Genomic DNA, 16,031 nt, shown 5'->3' on the forward strand with positions numbered 1-16,031 from the left:
TTATGTTGTGCTGTGTAGAAAATATTCGTGTTAAGAAATGGATTTTTAAAGATTGTCGATTTTTTTGTAAGTTAAGAAAGTTATTTTAGGCACAATAGACCACTTTCGAGTTCATCCGTCACCGGCAAAAACTCGTCAATTATGCACGCCTTTATGACGTCATTTACCAGATAGAGGGGCTCGCCTGTATCCCTGCACTATTTACGTTCATCAAGCGTCTTAGTGATCGTTTTTGTGCAGGATAAACTAGAAATAATGGTTGCTCTGTAGGTACTTACTGACAATTCCCTAATGACAGCAGTGTTGATTGTCTATTTTTAGAATTCAATTTGCCAAATAATTCGTACAATATAGAATTATAATTTTCCAACCACTCGCTCAACCTTGTAAGGAAGTGACGACGCCCCTAAACGCACAGATGACTGCGATAAAGGCGCGTATAATTGACGAGTTTTTTCCGGTGACGGATGAACTCGAAAGTTGTCTATTGGGGGCACAATTCATCGACTTCAAAAAATCTTCCAGGATTGCTGTACAGGTGACCATGGTGACAGAAATGTGAACAAATGGATGCTTTGTTTCGTTCAGTTCGATCTTGTCACTTGTACTTTTCTAATTCATGGACAAAAAGTGGATTTTATCATCATGTTTATTTGTCATACCTTCTCCTTTATTCTGGCTATTTCATGTACTTTGAATTTCCCGCTATTGGATACATTCTTACGCGTGCGCATCATACTTTTATAAACTTCCGGGATCTTAGACTGAACATAAACAAAGGTGCATGATAAACAAATATTCAACAAAATAGGTTCGAAAATGTCGAAAGTCAGACGTGCCACGCATGCAGGTAGCTGGTATACAGACGATGGTATGCATATTAGACAAAATTGGATTGATAGAAGGCCTAAATGTCAACAATTTCACTGCAATACCATCAGCTGATCGGATCGTTACCACTGCTCTCACTTTTCTTTGTGCAATAAATTATGTATAAGGGTCTGAATAGGGTTACAGAATACAGAATAATAAGTAAAAAGTGCTGAATAAATAGTTTGAAAAAAGAAATAGTGAAAAATAAGACAAATAATGAAATATAGAGAATATTAGAGAAAATGGACAAAATAAGTTAAGAATATGTTTTTACTAGGGAAAATGATCTTAAAAATAAAAGAATTGAAAAAATCAAAACAAGGATCATTATGCATAGAATAGGGAATGGAAATTGGAAAACAGCACAAGCCAGTCAAAGCCACTGGTTTTCAGCACAGCACCCTACATCTGTAGGTGGGCTTCAGCTAGCCTTTAAAAAATAATGTGAAAATATGTCTTAGTTAATTGAAGTTATATATAAAGATACAGGGCCTCTGCAGATTTTTATTTCAAAAAGCAATAATCCTAAAACCAGATATTAAAGGCACATTTGTTACTATAAACCTAAATTATTACGCATGAAGTCTTTTAATCCATGTAATTAGATGTAGGGTGTTGTGCTGAAGACCAGTGGCAGGGGTAGATCCAGCCATTTTAAAAAGGGGGGGGGGTTCCAATTACATGTCTCCATTCAAATGCAAATGCAACCCCCGGAACCCCCCTCTGGATCTGCGCCTGAGTGGCCTTGACGGGACATATTATACACAATAATAGACATGATCTGATGTCAGATAAACATGTTTTTAAAATAAATGTTGTAGTGTTTTTAAAAACCTGTCAGTATTGTTTTATGAATCTTTCATTAAGACATGCATGCAAGTAAATTAAACTTAATTGGATCTTTTTTTATGTAGTGCATCAAATTTTTAGCCTTCTTTGAGATGTCAGAAGTGGGTCTCATTGGGGTCTAAACGTGACACAGGATTGCTGATTTTTTTGTAAACATGACACATGAAAGTCAAATTATTGTGTTGTTAAAACAGGAAATTAGGTATAGCGGGAACCGGCAAATTACCAAAAAATGAGAATTGCTTATGTACAAAAATGTACATAGTGTAAGCAGGATACAGGAATCTGACAAAACAGTAAGCGGGATCCTGGATTGGAACCCCGCAACAAGACCCCCTTAGAATGCATGGTAGACTATATAGATATGAAATTTCCTCCTTGAAAACATGCATTCACTTTACAGGGGTTCTGATCCCGAAAATCGGTAATCCAGCGTCATGCTTAGACCCCAATGAGACCCACTAATTTACATGAACATTGTTTACAAAGGTCATCCCATGGCGTGTCCACTGATAAATGTATTGTAGGCATGTATATAATACATATATGTCCCTTCTTAAAGTTCTCCTGCATCAATCCACCACTATAATAAGCAAATTTTATTCTATTGTAGGAGCAGAGCTGAGTTCACAGTTGTCGGGTTGGTTAGCTCCAGCCAAACCTATTCAGTCTCCAGCTAGAGCAATTATTGCACCGTAAATATGTTAATTTTAATATAAATGAGATACATGTACATACATTTTAGCACTTGATCAATATTAAAAAATAAGGAGACGTTATAGATGACAATTAAACACTTCCTCGTCTCCACCAAAGACCAAACGATGAAGACATATACATGTATGTAACTATAAATATGTCACTTTTTATGGCTTTGACAATGAACAAAACAAGGTATAAAAGGCTCAAAAGTTACAAATGTAAACCAATTTCTTCACTTCATACAATCATGGTTGGAGTACAACAGTTTCAAGTATTGTAATTCATAGTTTGTAAAAAGTAAAAAAAATAAAATCTTAACTCTCTTAAAGGAAAAATAAAACCTAAAAGTCTTAACAAACAACAAAATCAAAAGCTGAAACACATTAAACAAAATGAAAAACAACTGTCATATCCCTATCGATATCCTAGTACTGTACATAAATTCCTAATGTAGAAAATGGTGAATTAGACTTGGTTTTACAACTAGCTAAACCTCTCGAGGACTTGAGGAAGCACTTTATTTCAGCACATATGCTTGTTGGTAGAAATGCTAGACTTAAGATCGCTCACACAATAAGAATATTCAATATAAGCCAAAAGATAAAAAAAAACACTTTAAGAATAGAAACCTGTTGAAATAAAAAGAATCCATGCCTTGGTACAATGAAGTAAAGATTCCATTAAAAAATATATAAAAGAAGATGTGGTATGATTGCCAATGAGACAACTATCCAAAAAAGTCCAAAGTCCAGTTTAAAAAAGCTTTTTCAAATGGCTGGCCAAACATTTGACAGTAACTGCATTTTGTACATAATGACATAATTTTAAATCAATAGGTATAATATGGGTAATTAAAAAGAAATGCAGACATTTTCAAATGTTGTACATGTTTATCATTAATACAAAATGTAACAAAATCGTGCAAAATGTGATCCATGGATAGAAAGCCTGCAAATAATTGTTTTCATATCTTGCATGTAAAATAAAGTTAAAATTTTATATAATTTTCAAATGAACCTTTACCAGGTGAGATATAAATCCTATAGTACATGTATGTATTATAAAACTAATCCTAAGGGAGATAATTCAAAAATATCTCCTAGAATTTATTGTAAAATTGTCCTTATGAGGTAGTAGAATAAGATGAAAATCTTGCTTACTTCTTTAATCCTCAGCAAAATAGCAAGTGATTTACAAAATTAAACAACTATTTCAGACATGCAGGATATTCCTATTGTGGAGCCTGTGGAGGCCATGCATACAAACAAATAGATCCAACCCATATGTAAGTATAACTATGCAAAAGTACATGTAATAAAAAGAGACTTGTAAAAATAAAATTGAGAATGGAAAGCAGGGATTATGTCATAGAGACAACAACCCAGTAAAAGACAAGATAACAGCTGAAAGCCATCAATGGGTCTTCATTACAACAAGGACTGAGACAGGCCTCAGCGGGCCCCTACATGTACATGTACATTAAAGTGTGTACTAGTTCAGTGAAAATGGACTTCATACTAAACTCCAAAATATACAACTGAACTAAAATTAAAAAACATACAAGACTTACAAAGGCCAGAGGCTCCTGACTTGGAACATGCACAAAAAATTTGCTGGGTAATTAACATGTTTTGTGATATCTCTAACCAATGTACAAAAAAGAAACACACAGCAATATGCACAGTTAAACTCAGTTTCAAAGAAGTCCAATGTCAGAATAGGTATACTTTTTTCAGGGTTTCCGCTGGCGGGCGCCATTTTCGCAAATTGCGAAAAAATAATAATTGTGGCGATTAAAATTCGTCATTGGCGAAAGAATTTGGCGAAAGAAATATATATATAACGATTTATTTTCAGCCATCTTGTTTATTTACTTTTTTCGGGTTTCTCTGACTTAACCTATCAGACATTACTCGGAATTCACCTTGAACTCGTTAAGATTTTGACAGAAAATCAATAATCGGCTGATTGCATTTATAGCTATCCACATCAAAGGACTAATTAATATGTATGATATGACAAAATGATATGGTTAAATGGCTTCTGCACATGTCACAAAAGGGATTTATTTACCGCTATTGACGCACGTGTTTGAAGCAAAATTTACGCTTTCTCTCCTTCTTTTGAAAAGAAAACTGTTGTTATGACGAAAAATGTTCAAAAGTTAGAAAGGTCTCTGATTTAAAACTTTATTATTTAACCTTCATAAAGATCATTGATTTGAGTTGGTCGTTTGGTAACACACGTGTTTCAAGCATATAGTTTTACTTATTTACGATGGTCTAGATAAGAAAAGAAAACTGTCGTTATGAAGTAATCTATTAAAAAGGTTGGCATGAGAATTACCCTTCAATGTAATGACTACACCTTACACGAAGGATCAATTCCAAGTGATAAAGATTCTTCGTTTTGTTGAGAAAAAAAAACACTTCTTATTTAGAGCAGGGGGAGGGCTTGAAAAAAAAAGAAAATTTTAAAAGAAAAATATATTTGGCGAAAAAAAAAATAAAGTGGCGAAAAATATATTGTTTTGGCGAAAGAGGTGGCGAAAAAAATAATTGACCCAGGGGAAACCCTGTTTTTGTAATACAAGTGATTGAGATTTAGGTGATTTAGGTGAAATTGTGTGGTATCACGTGCACTCAATTCCTAAAATATCATTTTAGATGTAAAAAAAAGAAATCTGAAAAAAAATCCAGAAATAAGTTAGATTTGCATGTCTTATTGCATCGTAATTGATGGATTCCAGTACTCCCAATGTAGTTGGTTAGATTTCACCATGTTCATAGGCTGATTCAGGGGGCTCCCTTTTTCATGGGAAAAAGTTTGTTGATTATATATGGAATCCCTGAAGCATGACTGGAATGCCCCCCCCCCCCCCTACATTTGTAGGTCAGTCAGCAGGCTCCCCCTTATGGAAAGTTCTGGATCCGCCACTGATGTTGGAGCCACAATGGTTTTTACCTGAAATGAAGAAAAAATAAACCATCTCTCTTTATGTGAATCCATTGAATTGTAAATATCTTGATATACACTGTCAATTTAAATAAAACATTTATTAATATAATGCACAGTTTTTTTACATGCACAATAAATAAATTCTATTTCAGAAAACGTATTTTTATACTAGGACCTTCCCACCATGTTAGATTGTCTGGTTGTGCCTTAACTGCTACAGAAAAATATCAAACACCATTATATGATCTAGTCGTAGATTCTCAAAGTAAGTACATTTGTATATATTAGTGTCCAGTAAGTATGGATTGAAGCACTTCCGTATGGACTTTATAGATTGTAAGTAATTAAAATTGAAAAAAATTATGATGATTTGAAACATACTTTTTGATCAAATTACTTTTCCAGGTTTCATTGTTGAGATGATTGAACTTAAGCTTAAATTTAACAAGACCAAAATAAAAATATATATTGATTACTTGTTTCCAAAAAGAAATCTTTACAGACTTCTGGTACCTATATATACAATGATAAAAAGACATTTTCTGGACTTAATAATGTGTTATGGAAGGTAGGGATGCATGAAATTTAAATTATATTTTTTTGGTTAATTTAAAAGATCTGATATCAAAAGTGCTTTGCTCCATTTGATTGTTTTCGAAAACCTATTTGTGCATCAAATGTGATTATAACAAAAGAAATTCTTATATCGTCATTTTACTGTATTAACAAAACATGTACTTTGCAAAATAATAATTATTAAGATAATGACATGCAAAAAAAAATGGTGAATTTAATGGAATAGGCCATTAGAGATTAAAACAAAGATATTTACAGGGTAAGTAAGTGAATATTTATTAATTAAGATTTGTTTTTTATGCAGTGAATGAAGAGTTATATGCAACTGGACGGTTTGAAACTATGAAAATAGATACAGACGAAGATGAACATAGTATAGAAATGCAACTGCCATATATAGCTAAAGTAATGGAAAGGTAAAGTAACTGGGTACATCTGCACCAGTCATTTTAGGATGACAGTAATGGTAGCCTTTTCCTTAATTCCTTTGCTCATTTCGCAAACTTGATATGTATGATTGCTAGTTTATCTTCTGAGACATTTTTACACATAGGCTCTCCAAATCAGCACAAATGGTTAAGCTCAGTCACTTGTTTAAAATTTGAAATATGGCAAAAATGTCTTTACAGATAATTTTTGTTTGCACACTACTTTTGTGTTCCTCAATTTGAGACACATTAGGGATATTGACCAAACTGCTGTGTACATCTAAAGTCATGAGCTAATAAAAGGGAAAGGGAAACAACTTCTGTTAATAATTTAAGTTAAGCCTTTAGGAAAATTTAAGTAAGGTGTCATACCACCAATTAAAAGTCCCTATCTGTTCAACCAAATTTTGCAAGTTTCACAGCTTTCTAAATATTTTATCTTAAGTTTAACTTCATAGAAACTAGGTATATCCTGAATGGTACAGGTGTCACCTTTCTGCATGCCAATTTTCAACATACATTCAAAATCATATAAGAAAGAATGGAGGTATCACTAAAAATAATCCCTGGTTTTCTGGTAATCTTAAATTAGTATACCATGGAGCGCATTAATAAAATTTGGCTCGAAATGGTCTAAAATATATTTCTCTTTCAACAAAAGTTTCATTTCTGCAAATTTGTTGGTTACATGTAGTTTTGGTGAACAATGACATCAAATAAACTATTTTTTGTCAGAGTAGGCCTACTTTCACATACGTTCTAAATTTGAGGGAGTTATTGGTGGTATGACACCTAATGGTAATAGCTATCTTGTACATGTATAAAGCTATATATTTTAGACGGTAAAACAACTATAATTACATTCATAATTTCTATTCCAGATAAAATTCAAAATAACATTTTGACATAATGGCTTTGTTTGTTTTTATGATAACTTTCCTAATTATATGAGGAAATAAGTATAATTTCTCACGTTTCGTAGTATAGGGAGAAATTATTGTATATACGGTACTAGCGTAGTAATTTTATAAGTTTAAGTCACTAGGTATAAGACACGTGACTAATTTTATAGCGGGAAATTTTTTCCCTGATATTATCACTTTCTAGCCCGCCGCAGACAGGGCAACATTCAAGTTCCAGTAAAATTATGTATATAATTTGATACATGCATTTATATATATTTTTCAAAACAATATATTCGTCTGAGTATGTCTCGTGAGATGACTTGTCGCATGAGGTCGGACCCAGGTTTCCAGTATACCCCATTAATGGGTTTTGTTTGGTTGTTCCTGGCTGGCGAGGTCGTTGATGATCGAGTTATTTATGTATGTATTTAGTTACATGTTTTCATTCATGTCGGCTATATTTTAGCTCTCGTTGGTACAAGGTTTACTTTTTTCTAGCTAAGTTGTACCTAACAGGATATTTCAAGGTTTTTGCTATTAGGAGTCATTGTGGTTATTGTTGTTTTCCAATGTTTATATATATATATATATTTATTGAGATACATGTATGTAAATAAATTAATAAATTCCGTTGTCCACTATGCTTGCTGGGCTATCGGCAATACTATATATATTGTATTCATTCATGCCTTATAATAGATATGAGCATATAGGGTATATATATATATATATATAGTTCTCCAAGTATGACTATGTTTATACTTAATCAGAACAGATGATTTTTTGGTTTGCTTGGTCTAATTTTCTAAGTTTTGTCAAATTTCAATTATGTCATTCAATTTTCTTTTTTCTTTGTGATTTTGATGTAAAGAAAAAAGGAAACCTTGATTATTGATGTTACATAGAATTGATGCAATCTTTCATAGATCAAAGAAATAGTAAGATAAATTTGCCAACATATTATCGTCTATATGATATGTTATGCTAATACTAGCAAAACAAATCCATTATCTTGTGAGCTATGATATTTCTCAACCTTCAATAATTTGATTATAAATATCTAAGGGTTGCATTTCTGTAAATATTGACAATGCAATTTCCCATAGGAACTCCTTTTACGGCTAAAACTGTATCACTTTAAGACTTTTACTATGAAGTTTTGAAGAAAATCTTATCCTAGAATTGAAAGTTTATATGCACTACAACTTTTTTCAAAGGTCAAAATATAGGGCTGTGTGGCATATTTTCAACATGTATATGCCCTGATCTTCTCAGAGTTTAAACTAAATCTAATTTTCTTAACTACCCCTACCTCGAATGAAAGGTTACCACAGATTTCAATGTAAACAATATACACATGTTTATTTACTGGTAACTTTCCCAAGTTATGTCTCTGTGATATGGAACACAGAGAGCATAACTGGGAACCACTATGTAAACAGAATTAAATTTCTATGAATATTCAAGATCTCCCCAAAAGAGAGGTGGTTTGAGAAACAGCTTTATTTACAAAGTGCAACCCAAAAAGTTCAAATAATTTAGTTGTCTTGAGAAAAGGAATATTGTATCACTCTTGATGGAGTGGTATAATTCAGATGTAACTGCTTTTCTATGGCTGTATTCATATTGACAAGTTTAATCTAAAAAGGTCAGACAAATGCTCAACTGGTTAAGTTTTTTTTATTAAGTCCTTGAGGATCTATTCAAAATAATAAATGAGGACCCAGATCTAATAGTTATGTCTGCTTTTTAACAAAAAACCTGTTGACAGGTTGGCGCATATTTTTGAAATTGAAAAGAATATTTACCAATGCTTGACTCATTATAACTACTGTTTGTTTTCAGGAGGCAAGGTCATTTTACAATCATTCCAGTACTTGTAGGGTCGTTATCAGTGGAGAAGGAAGAATTGTATGGCAGAATATTTGCAAATTATTTGGCTGATCCCGAGAATCTCTTTGTTATTTCATCTGACTTCTGTCATTGGGGTAAAGTAAATGTATTATAAAACAGTTTCATCTTTGTACTGGGTTTATTTTTTTGCATGGTATGAATATTTAGCATTTGTGATACACCGTCTACTTTCAAGTATTTTTTAAAGTGCTAAGATTATTTGAGCCAAATTTAAAGGTGCAATTGGCTAAATATGATGACGAGGTTGTTAATTTATTTTAAAAAATGTGTAATTCAGTAAGAAATAGAAATGTAAATTTATGCACATGTAACACATAAACACCGAATTCTTAAGTGTTTTTTTTTTTCTTTAGCAAAAAATCAACAAAACAACATTGATTACATACACAATATTTGTGAACTATAGTTATACATCCTACATATTTAGGATCTTAAACATAATGTATGAAAATATATTCAGAATAGAACTTTTTTTACTCTCATAAACCTCAACATTATTTCTAGGTAATAAAGTGATATTGATGGTCAAAATAATCATGTGTTTAAATATTTTTAGGTCAGAGATTCCATTATACTTACCATGATCAATCATGTGGTCAGATATGGCAGTCCATAGAAGCATTAGATAAAATGGTAGGTTTTTTCTGTCTATACACCAATTTATAGTGTCTGGGATTCTCAGAAATATAAGTTTTCATGTTATTTTTAAAAAACAGAAAAACAAGTGACATTGCAGACTAAGAGATTATCTTGTAAACATTATTAGGTCAGCTGATTGAAAATTGAGTGGAAAATCATGAATTTTTATTATGACCCCGTCGTAGCATGTTTGATAGAGTATGAAATTTTGACATGCAGCTGGCTACATATTATGCATGAAGAAAAATGTTGAAAAAGCTTTTCATTGTGCTGAAAGCATAGATCTCCCAATTAGGGACACAGATGAAAATATTTCTGCTATTTTGTATAGTCATTTAAGAAAAATATCTTGTGATAATGATTTCGTAAAAACAGAGCCAATTATCCATATTGTATGGATATTTTATTGGACGTTATTAAATTTTTATCTCCTGTTGAAATAAATTACTGTGACTTATATATTTACTGAATTTTGATTTAAAAGCTATTTTATTTTTTTCAGAAATCAGGAGTAATTTGTATACAACTGTATCAATTGGAAATTTAACATTGAAGTATCAAACCACAACCCATGTCATAAAATTAAAATTCCATTTCTGCCCTTCCACATTTATTTGAACGGAATACCGTATAGCAGGTTATTTTCATGGATTTAAAATTTCGGGATTTCCATTGAAAAAGGTATACGAAATATTTTGGCGGTTATTATTTTGGGGGATTCAAAACTTTTATCAATACCTTTGCATATACACTTTTAAATTGGCAGAATTTGTTTTAGCGATTTTGTTCTTCTGTGACGCGGCGTTAATAAGCGAAAATTAGCACCCTGCGAAAATAACCGGCTATACAGTAGTCCTGAAAAAAATGTTGACAAAGTTTTTCAAAATTAGTAGTTTTATATGGTACAACATTTTTTTTCAGGGAATGGATATAATAGAATCTTTGAACCCAGCACAGTTTACTGATTACCTAAAGCAATATCATAACACAATTTGTGGAAGGTATCCTATAGGTGTTTTATTAAATGTGAGTATTGTATGATTTGTTAGTTCCCAATAAACAGTGTAGGACACAGCCGGTCGCCTGGTCGCCAAATGCGACCAAAACCTTGATTGGGCGATTAGAAACTGTAAAAAGATAGATAGTTACTGACCCAAAAATAAATCATTGGGCGAGTGCATTATTTTTCTCAAAATCGTAATTACTCCTATAAATAACACACCCCAACTTCGGAACAATCATTTTCGGGAATCCTCTGGTCACATCGTTACTTAAAAACGTACAAGTTGAAGAGGTGTTCCATAATTAGAAGGATATACAGAAGAAGAATAAGTGCAATAGAATATTAACATGGCGAATGACAAACACATCGTGCGTGATATTGCTTGTTTAGTGGGTCAAATAAGCTTAGGCTTTACTGGCAATGGTGGTCGCTAAACAAATTGTGTTTTATAAAAGATAACGACAGTCATTGACAGTAAAATTTCGTTTGACCCGCTAAACCAAACAAGGACAAGTGAATTCTGAAAAGAACTCAAAACGCAGTAGTCCGAGATTACTCTGACGGACGTCAGAGTAATCTCGGACTACAAACGCAGATAAAACTGATAAGCTGTCAAACTATTTTTCATACGATTGTGGATAGTAAACCCCCAAGGACAGAAACAAGTGATAAGAAAATATTACGTTTATAAAGGTGGTCTCATTGCGGGTTCCGATCCCGGATCCCTTTACTGTTTTGTCAGATTCCCGTATCCCGCTTACACTATATACGTAAGCAATTCTCACGTTTTTGTCATTTCCCGGGTCCCGCAAGACCTCATTTCCCGTTTTCACGACTTTCACGTTTCACGCTTACAAAAAATCAGCAATCCTGCGTCACGCTTAGACCCCAATGAGACCCACTATAAAATGTCTTTGATTTTGTTTTGCACTGTCAGACATTTTGAACTGAAATACAAATTTTGGAAATGACTGACCGGATAGAATATCGCGGAAATTCCCAGTCCTATTTTTTATAGATCAACTCACAGAAAACTGTTTAATTTTAAACGCAACAACAAAATCTTCAGTTATGGGCACGAAATCACTATGCAACCGACACAGTAATGGAACTTCACTTCTCGCTATTCTTATGGAATGAGAGGTCACTTTTTCCTCTTCAAAACCCTATATTGATCGATATAAGGCACTGGACTGTACAGTGAGGTTTCATTAATTCAGTGACAATATAGACTGGATCAGACTGGGAATGTGTTTTTCAGGGTTAATATGTGTCGGCAAGGTTTGATTGAAGAATTAAGAACATCAATTTATATTTGTTTTTTTTCATTTTTTATGGCTCAACACGGAAAAGTAATTGAGTAAAATAATTGGGCTACCAATTTACATTTTGGGCCTGTGAAGTAATTTTTTTACTGGCCCAAAAAAAAAATTTCGGGCCAGCCTTCGGCTGGCCCGACTGTCCTACACTGAATAAATATATTATATCTTTGTAAGGTAGATTGCAAAGTGCATTGTACGTTGGAAACTCGTTTTTCACAGATCTGAACCAAATTTCACTGGACAATCAATAATTATATTTAAACTTGAAATTGCACATTTCTGGCTTCCGTTCTACAACAATTTAAGCATGTTTTATATGTTCAGATAAATGATCATAAATTAAAAATTTCTTTGGAATTTTAATCAGATGACAAAAATTGTGTCAGAAACAATTGCATTCTGGTTAAAAAGGTTTCCCTGATATCAAGGGAGATTACCTTTACTCGTTTATATGATAGCTTCAATTATTCAGTTGAATCAATGGTAAAAGGGTTGTTTCAACGAAATGATGCTGTCATGTATTACCAATAGAATATATACAGAGATATTTTCACAATGTCAGTGTAAAATCATCACCAAGAGTGATTTTAAACTGAAAGACCTTGTTTGTAGTGATTTCATGATTCAGTTTGACAAACCAAAATAAAAATAAGGATCATGTGGTATGATTGTTAATAAAACAAATATCCACCAGAGTTCAAATAAAGTGGATGTAAGCAATAACACAGCCTACAACTTTTACAATAGATATCTATAGGAAGATGTGGTGTGAGTGCCGATGAGACAACTCTCCATCCATCATGGTATACATGTTTCTCTTCATTTGTATGCTTAACTTATACATACTTTTTTATTGAGAATTTATTTTATTTTTCAGGCAGTGCATGCTATTACAAAAACTGGAAATGGACATAAAATGTCATTTAAGTTTGTTAAATATGCACAATCCAGTCAGTGTAAATCTATGAGAGACTCGTCAGTCAGTTATGCATCTGGAGCGCTTGTGATCGAATGACGAAAATTTTTCGTAATAGTCACTACATTTGCTTTCATCACATGATGTGTGGACAAAACCTTTCCATTCTGTTGCATATATGTACATGTTTATTTGTGATACTGCAATATTATACAATTTAACATAAAAATCATAGTAGTTTTAACTTTTTGTTTTGTCACATTAGGCCACACAAATTTGACTGATATCTTTTTAACCCTTGCAAACCAATACACCTTATAGCTTTATGGAAATCTGTGCCACTTGACCAGAGAATCTTTCCTGCTTGGCCAGAGAATCTGTCCTGCTTGGCCAGAGAATCTTTCCTGCTTGGCCAAGGAATCTGTCCTGCTTGACCAGAGAATTTGTCCTGCTTGACCAGAGAATATGTCCAGCTTGATCTTTTGACGTCATACAACAATCACTTTTCCCTTGTGGCTTCATATATTTTCTATCAGGACGTCAAAGGAGTATGTTCGATAAGGTCCTAAAATGGCCCCCTTTTTAAGCGTAAATTTCAAATTCGGATTTATCGACCAATATCACGATAAATTATAGCTAATACATTGACTAGCTAGGATTTAAACCATTTTGTTGAAAATTTTACGTTTCTGCGTTTCATTATGACGTCACAAGTTGTACTAATATTGATTTTTAACGAGAAAATCAATGAAAATGGGTGAATTTCTATAGATTATTGGACAGGAAACATAGAGTGCATACGTCGACAACAAAGATCTTTTAAAATAATGTTTGTGAAGACATTTCACATGTCTTATTTGAATCTTAAGCTTGTCGACGCCTGCGCTCTATGTTTCCTGGACTTTTTTTTTGTCGAAATCTAGCTAATTTTGTCAAATTTCACCAAAATCCCTTATCTTGACCTTTTTGTCAAGTCTTCGACTTTAGTCAAAAAAGCGAGACTAAGCGATCCTACATTCCCTCGTCGTAGGTGTCGTCGGCGGCGTCAACAAATATTCACTCTGTAGTTAAAGTTTTTGAAATTTGAATAACTTTCTTAAACTATACTGGATTTCTACCAAACATGGACAGAAGCTTGTTTATGATCATAAGATAGTATCCAGAAGTAAATTTTGTAAAAATAAAATCCCATTTTTTCAATATTTTACTTGTAAATGGACTTAGTTTTTCTGCGGGGAAACATTACATTCATTCTGTGGTTAAAGTTTTTAAAATTTTAATAACTTTCTTAAACTATCCTGGGTTTGTACCAAAATTGGACAGAAGCTTATTTATGATCATAAGATGTTTTACAGAAGTAAATTTTGTAAAAAAGAAAATCCACTTTTTCCGTATTTTACTTTTAAATGGACTTAGATTTTCTTCCAGTTAACATTACATTCGTGTAAAGTCTGCAGTTAAAGTTTTTAAAGCATTTATTAGATTCATAAACTATGCTGGATTTTTACCAAAACTTAGACAGAAGATTCTTACAATCAAAAGATTGTATCAAGAGAAATATTTTATTGATTTTTTTCCTCATTTTTGTTGAGCCTGCCATTTACAGCAAAAGTAGGCGAGACACTGCGTTCTGTTGAACCCTTACAAATTTTTTGGATGTAAAAATCAACGTGTTAGAATTAAACTTTGACAAAAGCAGTTCTGTTTAACTTTCTAACATGTCTTTAAGGCAACTTAAAACATTTATTGTCTTATAACTATGAACTTTATAATTGGGGGCCAAATATGGCCCTTACCGAACTTACTCCTTTCACAGGAACTTTTGTAATGTCAAGTAATGGTGCACAAATAGCGATAAGGTGTATGTTGGAGGTATACAGCAATGACCAATACCACCTACAGAACAATTAATTGATCTTCCTGGAGGTCATCATCATAGAAAAGCAAAAACCGTTTTGAAAAACCAAAATTACAAACTTCAACATTATGGAATTTACAGAATAGTGGACAAAACATACACAATAAAGGGGGTAAAATGAAAGAATAGAGAACAATTGGTGAATAAAAATACAAAATAGAGAATAACAGGGTGCTGAGAGAGAGCCGTGGTGTAGTGGTTAGTGCATCGGACTACTAACACAAAGGTTCCTGGTTCGATTCCCGTCTGGGATGAAAATTTCAGGGACTGATTTTCGGCTCTCCCTTGACACCATTGGCGAGTATGGTCTTGAGGAAACGATGATAGTCCGTCGAAAGGGGACGATAAATGGCTGACCCGTGTTAAGAGAGAGCCATATCTCTTGCACGTTAAAGACACCCTTATAGATTTCGAAAAAGAGTAGGCTAATGCCGCTACAAGGCAGCACTCGCACCCGCAAAGTGGAAAGGGATTAATATTAGTTGCAAAACTTGTTTCCCAATCCACTATAGATAAATATGTTCAAACTAACAGGGTGCTGAATATAAAGAAAAGAAAATACTGACCAGGCCCTGGAACATGACATATATTGGTTTAACTGTTATTTGCTACAAGCTTTATGAGTTAAAATCAAACAACTGACAAAATTTCACTTTCATTAATTTAATAGATCATTTGTTTTTATGTCATAATCATACTGTGGAAAAACAATTTTCGTATCAGAAATGTTGTTTTTTTTAAATAAAGAGATGTAGTATGACTGCCAATGAGACAATTATTCCACCAAAGTTCAAATGAAGTGGATGATAGCCCTTAGACGTTACGCACGATATTGCGTCCCAATTGGTAACGTCAAAATTTGACGTTTTACGTCGGTAATCGAGTATACTTTTTTCGTTTTGATTGTAATCATTTTTGATCGATATGGATACTTCAAAGTCTTGAATATGTATGAAATATTTGCTACTGGTAGATACACAATCAAATGAACTTTTCGGACTTCTGATTCGGCTTGTGTTGTATTTTTC

General features: G+C 33.0%; 1 protein-coding gene across 1 annotated transcript; it reads left to right on the plus strand.

The window, feature by feature from the left end:
* Positions 1-744: 744 nt before the first annotated feature.
* On the plus strand, positions 745-13,329 carry LOC134710861 (protein MEMO1-like). Its single transcript, XM_063571271.1, has 9 exons — positions 745-871; positions 2,336-2,417; positions 3,641-3,709; positions 5,535-5,647; positions 6,263-6,374; positions 9,137-9,279; positions 9,762-9,838; positions 10,766-10,870; positions 13,047-13,329. The coding sequence occupies exons 1-9, from the start codon at positions 820-822 to the stop codon at positions 13,182-13,184; spliced, it is 891 nt and encodes a 296-aa protein (XP_063427341.1). The 5' UTR covers positions 745-819; the 3' UTR covers positions 13,185-13,329.
* Positions 13,330-16,031: the final 2,702 nt, after the last annotated feature.

Source organism: Mytilus trossulus, chromosome 3 (genome assembly GCF_036588685.1).
Source record: "Mytilus trossulus isolate FHL-02 chromosome 3, PNRI_Mtr1.1.1.hap1, whole genome shotgun sequence".
NCBI lineage: Eukaryota > Metazoa > Mollusca > Bivalvia > Mytilida > Mytilidae > Mytilus > Mytilus trossulus.